This window comes from Netta rufina (genome assembly GCF_964035555.1).
Source record: "Netta rufina genome assembly, chromosome: 3".
NCBI classification, from domain to species: domain Eukaryota; kingdom Metazoa; phylum Chordata; class Aves; order Anseriformes; family Anatidae; genus Netta; species Netta rufina.
This window is the reverse complement of record NC_140125.1, coordinates 82,016,862-82,031,377: the sequence shown is the minus strand read 5'-3', so window position 1 is coordinate 82,031,377 and position 14,516 is coordinate 82,016,862. Positions and strand designations below refer to the sequence as shown.

Sequence of the window (14,516 nt, the reverse complement as noted above, 5' to 3'; positions counted from 1 at the left end):
GATTTATTTGGCATTTTATTTAGAGATCATAATTGTCAGGATAAAGACCATACTTTCCTTAATTTCCAAATATTCCTTGAGATGAAGGGAAAGGCATTTCTACGAGCCCTTTGTGTCTTTTTGCTGTTACATTTGGCATATAAGGCGTTACCTTGGACAGTTTCTAAATGTCGTTCAAGAGGTAATATATGTATGCTTTGATCTTAATTGAAAATGCAAAAAACAGTGAAACATTTAGAGCTCTAAAAATGTAAAAGCTGGAACAAAAATAAATCCACTCATGTCATATAAGATAAAAATGATGTCTAACCTGATATGTAAGTTAAAATATTTGTCAGGGTGCCAAGTACATTAGAAGGCACATAGAGCAGAACTGTGCATAATATCTCAGCAGATACGTACCTGGAAGAGGAGTGGGGTCACGTGCGCATCACCCATACCTCTCAAGCTTGAACTCTCTACTCAAGGAAAGAATAGCAATCAAAATCCTCTTTGTTGTCTTTTAATAGGAACGTGAGCAGCGGAAAAGGTTAAAATCCCAGGGGACTCCCGCTGGCAGATAAGGAAACTATGTGGATAAAGCACAGGGGGAGCGTGCTTCAACACAACCCTTTGCCACAGGCCCGACCAAGGGAGCAGAGAGCTGGTACTGCACGGCCTTGCCAACAGTATGGATACAGCTATCGGCAGTACTGGTCACCGGGGTAACCTGCTGCAAGGTTATGGGGAGGCCGCGTTGGTCCTCCTCTTCCCCTGACCTCCTCAGCTACCCATGAGTTGTCTGGCTGGCATTCATCTTTTACAGTGTTAGCTGCATGGCTCCCAGCTGGAGCTAACCCCATCAGACACACACACACACAACAGGACAACACCAGATACACATGTACTCCCCCACCACACACAAGGAATTTGTTTTCCTTAAAAATTTCCACAGCAATCATGATGCAGCCTAATGCATGGGAAGCAGGGCCAGCACACTGCTTTTCTTTCACCTTGCTCAGAAGAATTTCCCGTGTTTACTTGCAACCAGCACGTGGCCCATCCTTCCTGAAACACTGGCTGTCACGAGATCTGCCTCATGAAATTCCCATCCTAAGTTCAAACAAAGAGCCAGTGTTCACTAAAGCATATAATTTTGTATTTTACAGTAAGCATGCAAGTTTTTGGCCACTCCACCCAAATGAAGTACAGAGGTTTCCAGCTGTAGAGGTGGAGAGGTGGAAGAGTTTTTGTTTGTTTGTTTGTTTGTTTTGGGGGTGTGCTTTGTTATACAAGCTACCACGTACTTCAAACTGCTGTTTAACTTTTTTTTTTTTTTTTTTTTTTTTTTCCCCTGCTGTGAAAACATGAAGGTTTGCAGGGTTTTGAGTCAAAACCTATCAGTTGCCACACAATGGCTGGAAAGGATTTGGAATCACAGCAAAACCTTTGATGAACCTGGATTGAATTTCCAGTTTGCAATAAAACCTGCAAGTTTCCAGTGGTCTCGGGTTCTGTTGCGAGCATTACATAGCACCTCTAATTACCAGCTGCTGTGCAAGAGAAACAAAACAAAACAAAAAAAAAAAAAAAAAAAAAAGAGAAAAACTCATTAAAAATAGGTTTAAAATTTTTGAAGGAACTCATACTCTGTCAAAGAAAAATTCCAGCCCTGGCGTCTTTACCTGTTAGTCCAAATGCTTTCTGGGTGCACGAGTTGCACAGCTGTGAGACACGGAGCGGGGCCTTTGTGGCATCGCGGACCCCGAGTCTGGATGTGGCGGGGAGATCCTGCTTCACCGCACGCGGGTGCCGGAGCCGTCTATCTGCGTGTAGACCTGTCGGGAAGGTCAGCTTTTCGCTACACGTGGATATAACAGCGCAAATGGCGGTGCTGTTAATTACAATTTCACTTCCGATCAACGAGACTTTACTGGCACGACGAGCCAGGCGAGTGTTGCCAAAGAGAGGGGAGGGGGGAAAAAAAAAATAAAAATAACAAAAATCCCGGCTGGAAGACAGAGCCAGACTGCTCGATGCACGGCAATAACGCTACGCGCTCTGAGGCGTTTTTAGAGGCAGGAGCAGCAAGCGAAGCCGAGCGGGGGCTGCAGGACCCCGCACGCCGCGCCCGGGACGACCCGGCGCCGGCCTTCCTCCCCTCGCCTCCTCCTCCTCCTTCTCCGGCGGCGGTGCCCGATCCGAGCCGTGCCGAGGAAAGCGGAGCCGCTCCGCTCCGCTCCCAGCCGTGCCGAGCCGCTGCTGCCCCCCGCGCCTGCAGCAGGAGGCGCTGCCGGGCGCCGCTCCGCCCGCTCCGGGGCTGCGGGGCCGGAGTCCCACGTTCCCCCTGCCAAGTGCCGGGGAGCGGGGGCTGGCCGTGCGCGCTCGGCTCCTCCCTCCCTCCCCGCTCGCCCAGCGGCAAAGTAACTCCGGAGCCGGAGCCGGAGCCGAGCCGGCGCTGCCGCCGTCGCTGCGCCCGTCGCGCCGCAGACGCTGCCCCGAGCGGGCGGCCCCGGGGCCAGCGGGCGCCCCTCGGCGCGGGGCTTTCCCGACCGGCGAGGCCGGGGGGAGGCCGGGGGGAGGCCGGGCCGGCTCCGCCCGCCCGCCCGCCGCGGGCTGGGGCAGCCCCGGCCGCTTTGGGAAACTTCTCGGCAAGTCGGCATGGGCAGGGGGGCCGGCGCCGCTCTGCTGCCGCTGCTGGCGGCGCTCGCCCTGCTGCTGGCCGGCTGCTCACCAGCGCTGCCCGGGGCGGCCCGGGCCCAGCTCTCCGCAGGTGAGTCGCCGCTCGGCGCCCAGGTGAGGGTGCCCTGGGGAAAGGAAGGGGCCGGGGGCCGCGGGAGGCTCGGCGCCGGGTCGCGGCTCCCGACGGCGGTGGAGCTGCGGAGGATGCCCCCGTCCCCGTACACCCCCCTATTTCTCCCCCCGCCGCCCTGTGGGGTGCAGCATGGAGGGATCGGGGATCGGGCGCCTTGTAAAGTCGCCCTCCGACCTTCCTCCCTTCTCCTCCTCCTCCCGCCGCGGCAGCCTCCCAGGTGGCGGCGGGGCCGGAGCTGCCGCCGCCCCCTTCCCCCGCCGAAACTTTTCCCGGCGCTTCCCCGCGGGGCGCCCCCTTTCCTAAAAGGGGATTTTTTTTTAAAAAAAAGGACAATAATAAAAAATAAGAGAACCGCGTTGGGAGGGAAGGCGGCGTGCGGGGCGGCGTCCGTTTTGTTTGAAAGCCGCGAGTTTCTCGCCCCTTCCTCCCCTCGGGTCTGCGGGATGAAAGCCCGGGGCACTGGGCTGGGAACGGGGGGGGCTGCGGCCCCGGGGTTGGGACGCTGGGAACGGGGGGGACCCCGGGACAGAGCCCCCGGGGGGAGCAGGGGGCACGGGGCGCCCTGTCCCGGAGCCCCCCGCCGCTGACGGTGGCCAGAACCCGGCGTCGGTCCCCGTGGGGCTGTAGCGTGGGCTTGTGTCGCTCCAGCGTGGCGTGGAGCAGCCCGAAGTAGACTTCAGGCGCTTTCCCGTCTCTGTTCTTGCTCTTTTTTTGTTAACAGTACTCGCTGCTGTGCCGGGCGCATCAGTCGGACAAGCGTGTGCATCTCTTTAATATCGATAGGAAAGCTTGAGCTCGAGAACCGCCACTAATAAAAGTATCTAGGCTCGTGAGACTTGGAAGAGCAGTTTTCATAAGGGTTTTCATAAGGGCTGATGCATAGTTTGGAGGCTGCTTTTTTTCCCCCTGATCCTATAAATTAATTTTTAATTGAGAAGTTTGAGATGTGTCACTGTCAATTAAGAAATGTGCTGAAGCAATAAGGTAAATTGGGCTGCTCTGAACAGATTACATCCCTCCTGTGTGGCTGACTTTGGTGCCTATAATTCGGTGTCTGCGTATCAGAACCGTACAATTACGTAAGCACCTACAAGGCTTTTACCAGGGGAAGGGATGCGTACCATGTATGATGTTGGCACACTTCAGGAGTAGCTAAAATAAAAGGTTCTGAAGCGTTGACATCTCTTCATTCAAAACCACACTGAAATCAGACCAGTGATTTTGCTTTCTGTAACTTGTCAGGCTAATACAAGTTTTTGTTCACTGGTGGAAGAAGAGTGGGAAGTTCTGATAACTTACATTGTCCATGGTATTTTATGCTGAGAAGCATAAACTCTAGCCCTTCTTGGAGTTGAAAGTACAGAAAGTCAGGTTAATACCTTGGGGTGTGTATTAAGTAAGCTGAGAGGAATGTTCAGGATCATTCTGACCAGAGTAGGTGAAGCTTGTCAAAGAGTTGAACAATTGTATCTAGGAAACATGAGATTCATTTTTTTTTTTTTTTTGTGCAGCATGTCAGCAGCTACAGACTGCCGTTCCTATTACTAAATATCAAAAATACTGATGTGTTGTGCTGGTCAGAGGCTTATTAATTACAGGCTTGACTGGACTTTCTCGAAGGTTTGGAGAAATGGATTTGTCGGTAGCTGATGCTTCCAGTGTGCTCAGTTTAGGTAAGGTATGATGACTGGACACTTACTAAATACATTCAGTAAACACATGTAGAGCGATGCCTTACTGAACACTTGCTTATGATCTTGGTTTGAAGGCTCTGAATTTAATAATTGCTACAGACTTTGGTTTTGTTACTAAATTGGTCCCTGAAGCAGTTTTGTATTTTTTTCCTCTCCCTGTTGATTAGACTTCATCACTCTGTTAGTGGATGCAGGACACATGGTTGGGGTTTGTATGTCAGTTCCAGTGAGGGCCTCGCTCTGGTATACAATCTATATAGCCAGCATATAGGAGCATTTGTGTTCCTCATAGCAATCTTCTGTTTTTAACAGGAGTACTGTTTTTCAGGCATCTTCATTTGACTGTCTTTCCGTCCTCTCCACCTTAATATAAGAGCATGTGGGTTTCAGTGTTAAATGTAACCTAACTCATTTTCAGCTTCCTTTCTTATTGTTGGCATTGTAACAATTTAAAACATTGTTAATTTTTCTTGCTTATTAATGGGGATATTAGTTCAGTCTGAACCTTTCACAAATCTGTCTGTCTTGCTTTAATTAGTTTTTTATTTCATTTTTATGATGCTTTGCACCACACTCTGAACAGTGGATGTTGGCTAGATCCAGAACTCCCCATGTAAATTTGGATGTGTTTGTTAGGTGTCTAATTGAATGCCAGAATTCAGGCTTCTTGAAAGTTGGCCATCCTCAAAAGCATGTGTGTGCTGGTTGTTAGCTGCTCCGTGAAAGCAAATGAGAAGGCGAGAGGAGGAACAGAAGCAAGCTAGGAAAAGGAACAAGATGCATCTTGTAATTTGTTGCTGTCTTAAAAATTGTACTTGTGTGTTATCTCCGCCCCCTTTGCACACAGTTGAAATGCTGTCTTTTCCCACAGGTTTCAAAAGCAACACTCAAGCAGCTCCTCTCTGCCCACCCCCCGCAAAACCCAACCATAATCCACAGTGTCATATTTTTCTGGTCTCTGTACATTGTTTCTTTACACTGCCTCTTTCCCTGACCCTTCAACTTGGGTGCGTGCCTGTCAGAATCTAGGCCAAAATGTTTTGGCAGCACGTACTTTGTTGAAGTCTGGCTATTCCTTATATAGCACCTCCTTTCATCTGTAACTCCTACAGTTCGATAAAGAACAAGTTCAGCTTGTTTTCACAACTTGATAATTTTAAGCTTATACATTTTTTTGTTAATATTATTTTTAGCAATTTGCGTGTTTTTAAATTTTGGAAAAAAAACATTTTTTTGGTAAATGCTGCCGGCTTGACAGCTAGCTGGTAGAAATATACTTTGCACTGCCTCAGACAGTATCTGTGAAAGTTTTTTTTTTTTTTTTTTTTTTTTTTTAATATTAAGTGAAAGATGCAAAGATAAAAATTCTGGAAGTGAGTCAGCCTACCTGGAGTTATTTAACTGTGTGGTATTTCACAGTATAGGGATAATTAAGCATAAAAAGGAGGTATGTATGTTTTATAAGTTCAAGCCCTTTATGAGAGTAGTTATTCCTCAGACTTTCTCAGGCAAAGTAGTTATGGTATCACAAATGAACAGGCAAGAGTAAATATTTCTGTTTTAATCTTTTTTTCATTGATAAAATAGACTCTCTCTCTCTCCCAAAGACAGAATATAAGTAACTCAGAAATTTGACATTATGAAGCAGGAGATGTTACTTTTTCTTTTTTTTTTATAAGGATTTTGTAGTTTGATACATTTATATACAGAGAAATACACCAACATACCAAAGTATGTACATCTGTTTTTTATATATGTGTAATCATGTAGAAGAAATTAAGCATGTTTTGAAAATGCTTTTAAATCCTCTTAAGTAATTGAATTAACCTTTTGCTGTCAGAATGACAAAAGTTGTAGCCACGTTCAAGAATAAAATGACTGAAGCAATTAGCATATGATATACAGGACATACTTGTGCAGGTAGGCGTGTATGTATAAGAGACTTCTCAGTAGCTTTTTTTCCACCAAGCTGTTAAAATGTATTGACAAATTATATGGATGATGAGTGGAATTAAAAGCAAACTTATTTTATCACTTCCACCCCCTCCTTCCCAAATGTTTTACTTTTCTTTATGCGTTCATCTCTCTTCTGTGGTAGAGATCCCTTGTAGAGAACACCTGTGTGTTCAATTATAACATGTTCAATTATAACACGTGTATTAATTTTCAAAATGGACCTTGTGAAAGTGGGGTTGAAATCACCCAGAAGACACAGACCCAAGAAGTCCCGCTTAGTCCATTTTGCCTGAGAAATTATTGTAGGCCTTGATAAGTTAATGTAAACAGTACATCTTAAACCAAGTAGCTGTCTTGCCCTTACTTAAGATCTACTTAAGATAATTCAAGAATGAGGTGAGGTGAAGGGTGAAGAAACCTACACGGGTTCAGGCAGAGGTCCACCTAGCCCAGCTTCCAGTCTGATGGCAGGCACTTGTGAGAGTGATATGGGCAAGGTGAGTGATTTTGGATGGATACTGTGACCGCAGAGACAATGTGTTGGTATTTAATGTCATTAAGTGGTTTCTTGTAACCACAATTGTGCCTAATAACATCTTCAGCCTGTATCAGTTTTAGTGTTCACATCACAGAGTAGAAAGGAATCTACATGTTTTATGGAAAAAGCTATGGTCTTTTTTTTCTTTTTTTTTTTTTTTTTCTTTTTTTTAACTTACTAGTTTTGTTTAATGTCTTCCCATCTTGTATTGAAAGAAATGGTTAATAATGGCTCCCAACTTACCTTCTTCATGCCACACAGGATTTTGTAGTTTTACAAACTCTCTCAACTATTCATTTTGTAGTCTGAAAAGTCCAGTTTTAACTGTTTGTACCATTCTACCTCATTTTTTTTTTCCATCCTTTACCAGCTTTCTCTTTCTTTTCCAGTTCTAAGTTCTACTGCATTGCTTAGAGTGTCCAAGACACAGCTGCCTGATGGATTTATATAGTCCTTAGTAATGATTTCTGTTCTTACCCGTATCATAATCATTCCTAGCATTTTATTTTTATTTTTTTTATTTTTTATTTTTGGCCATTTGGACCATTCCTGGTTGGGAGCTGACACTTATATGCAATTGTCTGGTTCATTACTGACGAGCTGAGATTGTGTGGTTAAATGATGGTCTGTGTCAGAGTCAGCAGGAGCTCCTGGGAGGGGGAAGGACCTTAACCAACCCTTTTTTGCGGGGAAAGAACTCCTAAACAAGGCTCTTGAAGACCCCTTGGCCTCTTGTTGGTGTTTGGGAGAGTTAACCTGCTTAATGCTTGCCACTACGGTTTGTATCCTTCTGAAATGCTGTTGATACAAGTGAGCTAAAGAGACTTTATCCTCTTATGTGGAAGTGTTGGCAATATTTGGATTAAAAAGCAGAGATATGGAACAGTGGTACTTCATGCTCTGGAGTCTTATGATGTCTCTGCATGACCTCCTTAGCTGGAAGACCTTTCAGTCATCTCACTCCTCAGGAGCTGGGTACATTTCCAAGTGTCAGCTTTGTTTCACATTAGCATACATTTTGGGGAAATCCCTACTCTTCCTTTTTCAACTCAGATCTCATTGAAAGTGTAATAGGAAGACTCCAAAACTATTACTTTACTCCTGATAACCTAGTCAGTGAGGACAAGGCCCATGTTTTCATGTGCTAATAGGATCCCATATGTCATAGTTTATTATTGTAATGGAAAGATGCCTTTGTAGTGCTGCTCCCCGAAGTGTGCAGTGGGATTTGGAGCTTCATTTACAATCTGATGATCCCATTAAGCCAATTTAAGTTACTGCTGCCACAGAGAGGGGCATTTCCATCTCTTGAATACCTCTTAGGTCTTTGTGCAGGATCTGGCCACCATGCGGTCAGTGAGTGAGTTAATTTAGCTCTATGTGAAGCTTCTTGGATGAAAGATGGAGTCTGGGATTAGTATCCTTTTGATCAGTGAGTTTAGCAGTCTTGAAGATGTGGCACCTCATAAATCTGGTGTATGGGAGGATGAGGGGCAGTGGTAGGGATGGTTCAGTTTGACAGCTAGCTGCAGTGGCAGTGTGGCTGGGGTGAGTTGAACCTGTGCTGTCTTCAGAAGGTTGGCTCTGGGCTGTGCTTTCTGCCCGGCACTTCATTCACCCAAGCAAGAGGAAGGAGGAGGCCAAGGGCACGAGGCTGCCGTGGCGCTCCCTGTGAGGCTGCAAGAGTTAGGCTGGGTGAAGGCATTTGGGGCTGCTGTCTGGCTGACTGCATGCATGGATGACATGGTATTCATGTTTCCTTCCCTGACGTGCGTCTTTGAATAAACTGGGCTTAAATGTGTTCTCTCATTGTAATAGATAGATGTCATTTATTATATAAATGTGTAAGCAAGAAGTGGCTAGTTAATGGCATGTAACAGAGCGGGTGTGGTGGCAAGCCTAGTGTAGATGGTGTATAAGACTTACAGAAGATAACACCTAGATACTAGGCTAGAATTAGATGATGTTATGACATCCAATTTAGGGTGCAGCAGAAACCAGTTTAAAGCCCTGTTCCACAGTCTTGCCTTTTTCCCTGTGTGATCTGTCCTTCCCTTCTCCTGTGTGGGCTCTGGTGAGTGACCTGCTGCCACAGCAACACACAGTGACTGCCCTTCCTAGCTGCTTCTGGCTGCATGGGGCTGTGAGTAGTTTGGGGTGTTTAAGTGGGAGTGCCCATTACACACATGCATGAGGCTGGAAGAGGAAAAACACCCATGGTTTCTGCAGGCTGAGGGTGCTGGTAGAAGAGTGGTAGATGACATTAACAGAAACTTTGAGCTTATTGCAGAATGGCAGCAGGATCACAGAATGGTTTGGGTTGGAAGACCATCCAGTTCCAACCCCCCTGCCATGGGCAGGGACACCTCCCACCAGACCTGGTTGCCCAAAGCCCCATCCAGCCTGACCTTGAACACCTCCAAGGATGGGGCATCCACAGCTTCTCTGAGCAACCTGTTCCAGGGCTTCACCACCCTCCTGAGTAAAGAATTTCTTCCCTATATGTAATCTAAGCCTACCCTCTTTTACTTTAAAGCCATTACTCCTTGTCCTGTCACTACACCCCATGAGAGAGTTCCTCCCCAGCTTTCCTGTAGGCCCCCTTTAGGCACTGGAAGGTTGCTGCAAGGCCTCCCCAGAACCTTCTCTTCTCCAGGCTGAACAACCCCGAAGACATTACCTTGTGCTGCTTACGGGTGAGCATTGACTATAAGTGACTTTAAACTCCCTAGTTTAAAGCTATGCAAAATACCTAGTTTAAAGTCACCTATATATAGTCTGTGCTTACCAAGTAGTTTGGAGTCACTTAGAGTCTGCATTTACCAGGAAGCTATGTAATTGAAAGTCATGTTTGTATTTCTGGAAGTAATACAATGTATACAATATATAAATATACAATTTATATTTATACAATATATAAATATAAAAACTGATAAAAAGCATACTGAAATATTTTCCCGAACAGGAAGGTATAAGTATTTTGTGAACTTGATGCTGTGTTTTAAAAACAAAAAAGCAACAAGTAAAACAACTCCCTCAACCCCCAAAACATTCACTATGACAAAATAATAGCTGTTTGTGGTGATTTTATTTATTTATTTACTTTTGAAACTACATGTACATGTAACCTCAAACTTTAAAAGCTGGTGTTGGTTGCACCTGAAACTATTTTTAATCTGTTTTTGGCTTCTGAATGTTAAGCTGCTCAATAGCCATGTAAATTGTGGAAATAGTCTTACAGTTGTCAATTTTGTAGAATATATCCACATTTAAGGAGCTTCTTTTAGTTGATTTTTGTATCTTATATATTTCTCTGTAAATGAGCTTCGTTTGTTCAAAAGTACAGAGTAATGGAGTAAAACTTCTGTTGTTTCAAATTAACTGATCGATACTTAAATTTTTAGATTTGCTTTCTGTTTCTGAACTTTGATTTCCACTTAAGTTGCAGTTTTTATTAACAAATCTCTACATGCATTTCAGTTAGGAACCATTTATTTGATCTAATCAAGTCTGTTTTGTGATTGCTGTCACATCCAAATCTTTGCCTGACAACGTTTGCACTTTCTTATTTTAAACAGTAAAAATATTGGATCTAATATATTATGTAATATGAAAACAGTGAACTAGTGGCGCAGAGCTGTAGTGTTTTATTTGAAGGACTGCAGGTAAAAAGTTCTGCCAAGTTGTTGATCAGTGTAATTTCTGTTGGTGTACAAAATGGTCATAGAATTGAGCCTCGACAGGGGTAATGTGTCCTTAAAGCGCTGGGTGAGTGGCAAGGAATTTGAGTCACTCTATTTGTTGAAACATCTTTAATATGTAACTATATTCTGGGGTAACTATGTAGCATGAACATATAGCAGTGAGAACTACTATAAGGTAATAACACGATAGGTAAATGATACAGTAGTCTCTGGCTGACAAACATCTGAGTTTCCTTGTACAGAAAAGATAAATGCTGGCCACTACCAAAAGGAAGGAGGGCCTCCCCAGAATGACAGCCGGCTTTACAACAATAGGGTGACCTTGTACTGCTGTCAAGCAGTGATTTCAAACTGAATAAGCCGTTAGAGCAGATTTATTTTCCTGTAGGTTTAAAACTGGGACTACATCAAGATTTTTTTGCTGGTGTAGCTATACTTGGTAATATGTCTGTGTGTTCCCCCAACATTACTCAATGGTAGACATGGAAAAAACAAACAAACAAAAAGCCAGAACAACAGCAAACCAAGTGTAGATGAGGCCTGAAAGAGATTTGGTCCAGAAATCTGATTATCCGGGGAAAAAAATAATCAGTGTTTTTCCAGCAACATGCATTAACTTTAGCATGTAGAAACTTGCTTAAAGTCAGAAAGTACTGTGCATAGACTTGTTGGGCATTTCTTCTCTCTAGGAAGATTGTGTGTCTTTGGTGTTGGTTGCTGTTTACAGTGCTGCACTGTGTATATGCTTCAGTAAAAGATTCGAGAAACTTCGAAAAAGATTTTGAGAAATTAATTTCTCAAGGATTGGTGCCATGAAAAGATTGAATTCTGTGCTCCATACTATGAATAATGTGAGGTTATTTTTGTTAGCAAGTGTGTGAAAGATTGCACTCTTCAGTTTGCCAGAATGTCATTTACTTCTGCTACCATTTACTAAAAAGATGTGATTACATATATTAATTGGGTAGCAAAAGGAGCCATTTTTCAACTAGCATGTCAGGAACTTAATTCTGCTGAGTTATGAGGCAGTGTTGTATACTTCAAAACCAAGTTCTGCTGCAATTAAATTCTGGCATGTTCATTCTAATTATTACACACTGGTTATTATATTTATATTGAGGTGGAGTTATATGCTTTCTTTTGTGTCCAAACACTTATTCTGTACCAATGAAAGTGACTGATGAATATTAACCAGAAGGAAAAAAAAGTCATAAAGAACAAACATGGTTGTAGTTATGGTGAATTCAGAACAGGTCAGAACAAAAGTTTTGAGTGGTAACTGACTTCTTTAAATCTTCTTTTCCTTTAGTTATTTCTAAATACAACTTGCTTTTATTTGTGAATCCTATAGTGTGATTTAGGATGCCTGTTGCTAATTTAAATCAATAAAGGATTTAAGCAATAACTAAAAAATATATTGAAACACTGAAATTTTAGTATAGCTTATTTTAACTTAACTACAGTGAAAAAATTATAAGACCTAGTTGAGACTTGCCCTGTGGCTATTAGAAAAATTTGATCTTTGATCACTTCATTGTATCTGTATCATCTCTGTGTGGTGTTAGGCTGGAGTAAGATCAAAATGGGGAATGTCAGTTGTTTGGTTCTCCTAGTGTTATTCCATTTGCCCGTTCTTCGTAAATGTAAAGCAGTTATCAAACAAGGGAACGCTGAAGAAATTTGGAAGAGTTCAAAGCAGAGATGAGTTTTCAGTGCTGACTGCCATCACAATACTTAAAATGCTTTGAGAGGACAATTTACTAAAACCTACTAATCCACAATACTGAAGGCAGTTTTATGTTTTGTTCAACTTCTGATTCCTTTGACGACATGCTTTTTATGATTGTATGAGATTTCTGGTGTCTCTTAGATAAGTATGCTGAAATCTGAATGTTGTGTAGGTTTTAAGTGGACTATGAGTAAGCAGATCAAGACAATGTTGTATTAAATTTTCTCTGTTTTTCATATAATCTTTTACAGAGGAGGTAATGGTGTTGGTTTAAAAAATAATAATAATAAAAAAAGGCAAAAAGAAAGCACTTAATCATTCCATAATCTTTTCCCCATGCTCCTGAAAAAAAAGGGGTAGATTCTCATCGATTGCTCTTGTGAGCTTCTACTCGCTTTTGTTATAGTTCTTTTTTTTAATCTCCTTGGTTTTCCTTTTTTTTTTTTTTTTTTCCTGGAAGACTTTAATGGCAATTTTGTGTTTTTTCATGATATAATTGAAGGGAGGCGAGGTATTTGTGATTCTTTACTCTAGAATAGCTAATGAGTATAAATATCATTAGGCTTTTCAGCATGTTAGTATATGTTCCTTCTTTTCACTGCTTAGTTGTATCTCTCTGTTCATGAAAGTGTTTTGTTGCATTCAGTGTTTCAGGCTAGAAAATTTCCATTAAAAGACTTTTCTCACAACAGAAATGTCATAAAGTGCTCTTTTCAGTCTTTTCCTTATTCAATTCAGAGAAGCCAGACAAATATTCCTTTTGTAGTTAGTTTTTACTAGTAATCCATCCTAACCTAGTTTATGAAAGTACTAAAAATTGCAAACTAATTCCTCAGGCTTGCCAGCTCTTCAGCATATGAATGCTGGGTGTGTGTGGTCTTGTTTAGTGCAAAAGGTCTATTTATATTAAGTTTCCTGCATTTGTAAATCTTTGTGGGGTTGGCCTTTCTTTTCCTTGGTACCTTGTCTTTCAAATACTACAAGAAATTATTAACAACTCCCACTCCCAAGAAAAGCCTTAATTTCCATGCTTACATATATAAATCTATAAAGTACTTGCATATATAAATAAGTGTAAAATAAGGACAACCAATTTCCAGGTAAGGGCGAAACCTTTAGTGTGTTATGTTGCATTTCTGAATCAGATGAAACAAAGCTGAGTAATGAAAGGGAACATAATTTCCCTGGTAAACACAGACTAAATGGATGGGTGTAAAATGTAGGTGACTTTTCTGGCTGTGAGTTGGCTGAAACCTGGCAGTGAAAAGTTGTCAAATTATTATTTTTTTAATATTAATATTTTTAAAATAATTATATTAGCAGTTACTGAGTTCAGATACTATTAATAGCCAAGCTGTTTAGCTTATGTTTTTTTCTTTGATAAAGTTAGTTTTCATTCTTTGATACATCCTGCATAAGTGGGAACGTGTTGCATTTCTTAGGTGGTGTGTTATTGTCTTAGTACTTTTTATTTTGTTTGCCTTGAAACGTTGCTTTGAAATCCCTGTATGCTGATTTAGTTAAGTACTACAGGGCAAGCTAACAGCTCTGTCTGAGTCATGTTTCAGGCATGAGGTGCTTCCAGGTCTGCAGTCCTTTCTGGGGTGAGGGAGTTCTTCGCTGTGTGTGTATCCTCTGCCTCTGCAGCAGCAGTTAGCTACCAGGCTCAGTTTTATAGGTTGTTTTAAACATACTGAAGTAGCTGTACTAAACAGCTTTTTTTTGGGGGGTGGCCGTTGTTCCCTCCAGTTCACTTACCCATGTTTTTTGTTTTAGTTTATACTTCAAATGTGCAACTCTTCCGGTGATTTATTAGTGTTTGTGACAACTATTGAACAAAGTGTTGCATTAACTGACCAGCATTTGGGAAGGGCAAAATTATGTTGTTGTTGATGAGAGGCTCCACAGATGTTCTTTATGAGTATCCAGAAAAGGGGAGACTGTACACTACTTTCAAATTGATGGAAACCATGTATTTGAAAATCTTTGGTCTGTTTTATTGGGCTACATGATGAGGCTGTGAACCTGAAAGAGTAGGATTTGTGATTAATAATGACATTTGCAGATCTTCAAAATACTGGAAGAATATGTTGGATGGCTT

General features: G+C 42.5%; 1 protein-coding gene across 2 annotated transcripts in view; it reads left to right on the top strand.

Moving 5' to 3' along the window:
• Positions 1-2,640: 2,640 nt before the first annotated feature.
• The window catches only part of PTPRK (protein tyrosine phosphatase receptor type K), a gene marked incomplete at both ends in the record, with an annotated part of 412,874 nt that continues 400,998 nt past the window's right edge, over positions 2,641-14,516 (top strand). For both annotated transcript variants that reach the window (XM_084283862.1, XM_084283861.1), the window contains one exon: positions 2,641-2,752. In XM_084283862.1, coding sequence (XP_084139988.1) covers positions 2,641-2,752 — 112 coding nt within the window. The remainder of the gene's footprint in view (positions 2,753-14,516) is intronic.